Below are 7,277 nucleotides of genomic sequence, written 5' to 3'. Positions count from 1 at the left end.
CCTCTGTTTTTTTTTTTTTTTTAATGTATTAGTTTGATCGACATATTTTGTCAAGATATAATTTAGAATAAAACTAGATGACTAATATAAATGATAAGTTATCTCCAAAGTTCAATTCACTTACTTTATTATAGTCAAAATAAAATAATTTAACACATTGTATGATTTATACAATCAAATTAAATTAACAAATTTGATCTAATTAGATTTCCCTTATGAAAAATTTTTCAAATATCAACTTTAAAATTTTTACTTATACAGAGTTCGATGTTCATTGGAGACTGTGCAAATGCAAAGTGAGTCGAATTTTAAGGAACGGAGGGAGTATTATATGATACGAAGTAACATTTATTTATTTTATAAAGGTGAAAAAATTAAGTTAAACGTGGTATAAAATAATGCAAAAATCAAAGTGATGCATTTAAAAAAAAAATAGAGGGAGTAGTTTACAATTTTACTTATGTGGGATTCCCACTTCATCTCTGTAATACTTCTTCCGTTTCATAATATAATTCGTTTCACATGAAATAAGTGTAGTATTATTATGTTAGTCTCAATGTGTAATTTACAATCAATGTTATACCAAGTAATTTTTTTTTTTTTTTTTTTATATATACACTTAAAAGCATTGCAAATGAAACTATAATGAGACAAGAAATATGTAGTTTTAAATCAACTAACTCTGATATGATTAATAATTATGTAAGGTATATATATACTTTCAAAAAAAAAATGTTAGAGTGCTTTGATTTTATTTTTTTATTTTTTTGAAAGAGTGCTTTGAATTTTAACCAACCTCATTTTAATTAAAACCACAATATATACTAGGTTATGCGCTATATTAATTTAACGATAAATGTTTAATAAAAGGTGGATAATACAAGTACTTGTGTAGTTGTATGTAACAAAGACAACTTAAGCTAAGCAAAATTGAGCAATGGAATTTGGTGAAGATAAGATAGTACTGTAATGTAATAAATTAAATTCAAAAAAAAAAAAAAAAAAAAAAAAAAAAAAAAATTAAAAAAAGGTTTAAATTCAGCTCAAATATAACATTCTTTTACAAGTGGTTTCTCAGATTTGCTTCAACTTCTCTACTAATCTTTCTACTTGTAAAAGAATGTTATATTTGACTGTAGTGCTGTTTGAGCCTGTGGTTTCTCAGTATATGAATTAGATGGGCATGGATAATGGAAATGAGGTTGCTTTGATTTCTGTTTAATAAAAACCTGAAACTAGACTACACCAATCTATTATAATCACAACACATAATACGCTACACATCTTCAACATCCCACTCACCATCTCAAGCACACTTCCAACTCGAACCACAACCCTGATCCACTCTATCATCTATATTCTAAAATCACAAAGAGCAGGAAAAGAGAGGAAACCAACATGACAACTTTGAACTGAAGTTCTAGCTAATGTTAACATATAGCACAACAATCTTCCATTGAGAGAGATACAATTGGCAAATTTTTTGTCCAAAATGGAGGCAGTTCTGCCAATAATAGAGTTGTGCTGACTTCTTTCCTTTACAATCCCATAACAAGATGAACATAGAGTAATGACACCTGATTAGTTAATAAAAAACAATGTCTCCCTTTCGTCAAATAAGCTCCGATCTTGAGGGACTGTCCAGCATATGTCAATAAGAGTGTCATGTTTCAAGTGAGCCATGCAATCAAATAATCCAATGCTGCTTAGTGTTTTTTTCTCACATTCCACGTCTGGGATCTCATCTGCATAAAGAGTAGCAAAAACCACTGATGTTAGCTATTGCTATCACAGAGCCGGAAATGTCATTGCAGCCTGATATATTGCACTGTAACAGCCTTTTGTCACACAGGCAAAACCCTAGCTAGGAAAACCTTGAGGATACAAGAAAGACAGAAATCCCTCCATCCCATATCAAAGTTAGCTAAAGAAGTAAAAAAATTGAGTGTATAGGTGGGTCGGTCAGTGGGAATGTGGGGTCTAACTTCAGAGGAAAATCTTACAGTAAGAAATTTTCAGCTTAAATATGGGACGGCCATAGTTAGTATATGATGACAAGACATCTAGAGTAAAGGGAGTATTATTAAGAATTAAAGGGACGAGAGCAAGTCAATCCCCTTCCAGTAGAAGATTTCGTTTGCTGTTATTAGAAGTAGGAAAAGAAAAGAAGGGACGGAGAACAAGCCTAGAAATTAAAGAACTGGTATCACAGTCATGCTTTACATTTCCCTACACCCATTCGACCATTTCAGCACATTTAAGAGAGTCAAATGTGGACAATCATACCAATACAATGATGTAAAATGTAGGTTTCTTCCTGAAATTCCCTTCTTGAAAACCCTGGACTAAAAAAACTAATGCGAAGTCAGCCTCAGGGGGTAATGGTTTTGGCTATATGTCATATTACTAGAAAACACTCGATGAAGATAGGGATATAAATGACATGGGGATCAATCTCAATATACTCCCTCTCTCTAGCTATGGCAATGGGATGGAGTTAAGAAAGAGGAAGGCAAGTAAAGAATAAGACTTACTTCCTGTCGTCATTTACTACAAACTGTACTCAGGTCTCAGGGTCCGGGGTCAAGGAATCATATGGTCTTCAGGATCAGAATCATAATCTTCACCATTCCAGATGCGAGGTTTTGGTCTTTGGTCCTTATCTTCCTCTTCCTGTACAAGCCCAAATTCACATATGATCAAAATCAAAACATTTAGGAGACATACTCTATGAACCAAAATGAAAAAATTAAAGTTCACTGGCAGTGGACCTCTTCTGGCTCCTTTGTGATAGGAGGAGTTGTCTGGAATGGAACACTTGGCGCATGAGGTATTCTAGATAATTGCTCTAGAAGAATATTTCTGCAACATTACAAAGGGCATATCAGAATCAGAAGACAAAGCCAAAAAAGTTTCGTAAACACAGCACTTGATACATACAACTATATAAGTAATGGCAGTGAAACAATGCAAAAAACATATAACACTAGTTCAACCTACAGTCAAGCAAACAAGCTTTGGCACAAATGGCACTTCCTAGGAAAGAAAACTTCTAATTGCCATAGCCTAGAATACTCCGCCACACCTCCAACAACTAATTCGTATACAGTAAATGGATTAATAATAATATAATAAACTAAAACCTATACTTCACATAAGTTAAACATAACCTCATTGGCTCATTGCCTGGGCAATTATTCTTCTGAAGCACCAGTTGCACACCATACCCAACTCAATAAAGTTCATTTACCACTTAACCATACCCATAAGCTAGAACTTAGGCCAACAAGAAGCAAATAAAGACACAAACTCAGAAAAATATATGCCCATACTAATCTCAAATATTGCACATATAATGAAATAGTTTAGTGTACACTACTAAAATCTACAGCAATATATGTATAGACAAACTTCAATACTTGAATATCTGAGATCATCTTCTCTCACATATTCTGAATTAAAAGTGACAGCCTTCATCTAACTAGCACTGAATTCTAAATACACAAGGATGCTAACATCACCTTCAATCTATAATCCTATTGCAGTCAAAGCACTCAAAGAAAATGTAAAGCTCCCTTGTCATATGTATAAAGAATAAAACAGGGTCAAGGATAAAAAGAGAAAGTTACTAAGCAAATCCTCAACAGGAAAGGTAGACGTAAACTAATTAATCAGACGAAGTGAGATGAAAACTCAACACAGGCCTCTGATAGAATCTAGCAGGCTAAGCAAATTAATTACAAATTGGAAGCTCTGTTTAACTGCTAATAGCCAAAATAAATAAATATCTTGGAAAATAAAATCTTGTAATGTCCATAATGGCGAGTAAATTAACCAGAATACCCTCAACAGCATTGCAAAAATTGCTGTCTTATGGTTAAACAAGAAATGCAGAATTACCGAATTTTCTCCATATCTTTAGGCGAGTTTTGGTTCTCCATGTTACTAGGCTCAACATGAAGGACGTAATCTGGGCCAAAATACTCATAATACTCGTTGTAAGGTAACTTATTATCAGGTTCGACTCCAACTGCAACTGCTGTCTGCATATTAACCATATGAAACTTGTTAAATAGTAGAAAAATAGATGTTAAAGTTTCCAGAGAACCAAAGACAAACAAAAATACACATTTGAATGCACCTGAACACACACACACACACACACACACACACACAAACAGAGGGGGAGAGAGAGAGAGAGAGAGACCTCATAGCACCAACAACGAGCTACATTTCGAATAGTGTACCCTCCTCCACCCAGCACCATTAGAGGGACATTGAATGATCTGAGAAATCGCAAGCAATCAGCATGACCCTTCACAGATAAGTTAAAACAGCCAAGCCTATCACCAGAGAGTGAATCCGCTCCGCATTGCAGGACAACTGCATCGGGCTGGTAAACATCCATGACTTTTTGAATAATTGGTCTGAATAGACCCCGGAAGCTGTCATCATCTATTCCATCATTTAATGGGACATTAAGAGAGTAATGCTTCCCAGAATTTGCTCCAACGTCTTTAATGTGTCCAGTTCCAGGAAAAAAGTCACCAAACTTGTGAAAAGAAACAGTCATAACTCTATCAGTGGTGTAGAAAGCTTCTTCAACACCATCTCCATGATGCACATCAATGTCAATGTATAGTACACGCTGCATAAAGAAAGAGTGAGATCAACGGAAAAGAGAAAGAAGTAGATAGAAACCCTAGTAATCCACACTCTGAAGGGGATAAATACACAGCCAAGAAGTCAAGACGAATTGGTGAAGCTGAAGACATGAAAAGCCCATAAAACTAGAGGAACAAGCCAATCAAAAGACCTCATGTAAAAGCACATTTGCAGGCAGGAATCAGTGATTTATCAGCAATCAGCATAGAACAATCAATTATCAAATAGCTCACCCAAAATCAACAGAGGTAAAAAAGCTAGCTAAAATAACTGAGCCAGGAGCTCAATAACCCTTCATCAAGGAATTCTATACCTACACCCTAGAGCAGTCATGAAGCTATCAAAAAGTCCCTCTTACAAAAGCCAGGTGAGAGGAATATTAATTTTCTGTCAAAATTAACTTGATCTAAAAAAAAGAAGAGAGTATATTAATGGAGCAACAGTAACATAAAAGCTCCAACAATTTATTTTCGCATCAACTATCCCTCTGTCTCCTAAATATTAAGCCATAAATTTCATGCTGCCATTTCTCAATGATCTCAGGCTTTGAATAATATTTGACAGAAGATGTCATCCAACCAAACAAGGTGGTGTTGCAATTTTCAATAGAAAAGCCTGAATTTCACTTCATTCTATATAGACAATCAAATAACTCTAAATCTCAAATAATGTCATCAAATCAAACACTAATCATAACATAGGGAATGCAACAAAACAACATTTCCCCACATAAAGTCCTTTCTCCATCTTACATGAGATTTTACTACGACATTCCTACCTACCAAAACTCAAGCATAATGCTCTTAGTAATAGAACCAATAACTCAAGTGAGTACAAGGTCAAGCCTTCAGAATACACTAACACCTAATGCAAACAGTTAAGAATCATCAAAACTCAGAAAAAAGGAGCAAAGCAAAATATAAAAATATAAAAAGCCTAGTGATTTTTCAGTAGCTCAAGTATCCAAACTTAAACACCATTAAAATTGAGGACAAAAATTATCTTACCATGAAACTCAAACCACCTTAAGAAGCGCTAATGACATATTTTGTTAGTAATAACTTGAGGGAATGTGTTTTTCTACACGAATTTTCATAACCACCCAACACCACGTCTAAATTGGTCATGAATGATGACACAAATTTATGATGACAGTTACATACTTGGGGTCTTGAGGGATGGACAAGCATTACCATAGACTATGATATGAGCCTTTCCTTACAAAAGTACATAAAAACTCATTCTCAATACGGCCTATCAAACGGATCACGAGAAACTAGACAGAGAGTTCACACTAACACTATATAAATTCTCAAACAGTCCACAGGCTCAAACAGCACTACAGTCACAAAGCTAAATTGCAATTGGCAATCAAAAGAATACTATGACACTACCAATCAAGTCAACCCCCCCCCCCCCCCCCCACCCCACCCCACACACAAATCAATACTGTAAACCAAAATTTAACACCAAATTCATCAATAAATAAAAAAATGACAAATTTAAAAGACCCAAAAACAGAAACTACTGAAATAATGTAACAGTATACTTATAAATGCAAATATTAAGAGGGGTGCGAAAGTTAGGAAGAGGAAAAGGAAAAGGCGCAATACCCTATGAAATTTAAGAAGCTCAAGAATCCCAAGAACAATATCATTAACATAACAAAACCCAGAAGCCTCAGATTTCTTAGCATGATGCAAACCACCAGCCCAATTAATAGCAATATCAGCATCCTTCCGATTCAACTTAACAGCAGCCCCAATAGACCCACCAGCAGAAGCCTGACAAAACGAGAAAAGCCCAGGAAAAACAGGGCAATCATCTCCAACATTGAACCTCTTCAAATGCCGATTATGAGAGTGATCAAGTGTAGAAGAAGCAGAGGAAGAAGAAGAGAGAGAACCGCAGAGTTCAGGGGAAACGGAGGAGAGAAACTCAACATAATCGTCGGAATGAAAGCGACGGATATCGGTGGCGGCGGCGGGGAAAGGGCGGTTGATTTCCATGCGACGGTGAAGAGAGTAATGGACGATGAGATTGTGGGACATACGGATGCGGTGGGGTTTCATGGGGTGGCCTTGACCGTAGTAGTAGTCGCCAATTGTGGGTTCGTAGAAGTAGGTTACTCGACGTTTTTGTGCGTCGGTTGATGCGGGTGATGGGAGTGATGCGCCGCCGTGTATGGCGGGATCTTCCATTGTTGAAGTGAGAGGAAGCTTTTTTGTGTTTCTGGTTTTTCGAAGGAGGGAGAAGAGAGAAGAGGGGGGAAGGAAAGAAGGAGAAGTTTTTAGGCCAACTAGCACACACACATAATATAATTTTGGTGAGTAAATTCGATAAAAATAATTTAAGTTCAACAACGAATATATCTTTGGTAGTACAATTTAAATTATAACCTAGTTTGTATGAAGTATACATCATAGATGAACTATATATACAACACAAATTAAAGATGGAATTAGGCCGAGTTAACTTGAGGTATGGCACGACACAACAATGAAAATTCGACATCCTTCTCAACGTGTTAAAGAAGTTCACGTTTTAATTACTAACGCAGGCAAATAGTAAGTGGACTAAAATGAAAAATTACATTGTCCCGTTGCTTACTC

General features: G+C 35.7%; 1 protein-coding gene across 1 annotated transcript; it reads right to left on the bottom strand.

Moving 5' to 3' along the window:
* Positions 1-1,438: 1,438 nt before the first annotated feature.
* Positions 1,439-6,976, bottom strand: LOC145568309 (histone deacetylase 6-like). Its single transcript, XM_081627740.1, has 6 exons — positions 6,279-6,976; positions 4,208-4,648; positions 3,901-4,043; positions 2,772-2,862; positions 2,535-2,673; positions 1,439-1,745 (listed from the first exon to the last, which is right to left on the bottom strand). Exons 1-5 carry the CDS (start codon positions 6,864-6,866, stop codon positions 2,584-2,586), a joined length of 1,353 nt encoding a protein of 450 aa, XP_081483866.1. The 5' UTR covers positions 6,867-6,976; the 3' UTR covers positions 1,439-1,745; positions 2,535-2,583.
* Between the last annotated feature and the right edge of the window lie 301 nt (positions 6,977-7,277).

The sequence above is a fragment of the Chenopodium album genome, chromosome 11 (genome assembly GCF_948465745.1).
Source record: "Chenopodium album chromosome 11, dcCheAlbu1.1, whole genome shotgun sequence".
NCBI lineage: Eukaryota > Viridiplantae > Streptophyta > Magnoliopsida > Caryophyllales > Amaranthaceae > Chenopodium > Chenopodium album.
Note: the sequence above shows the minus strand (reverse complement) of the source record. Positions and strands in the feature narration are given on the sequence as shown.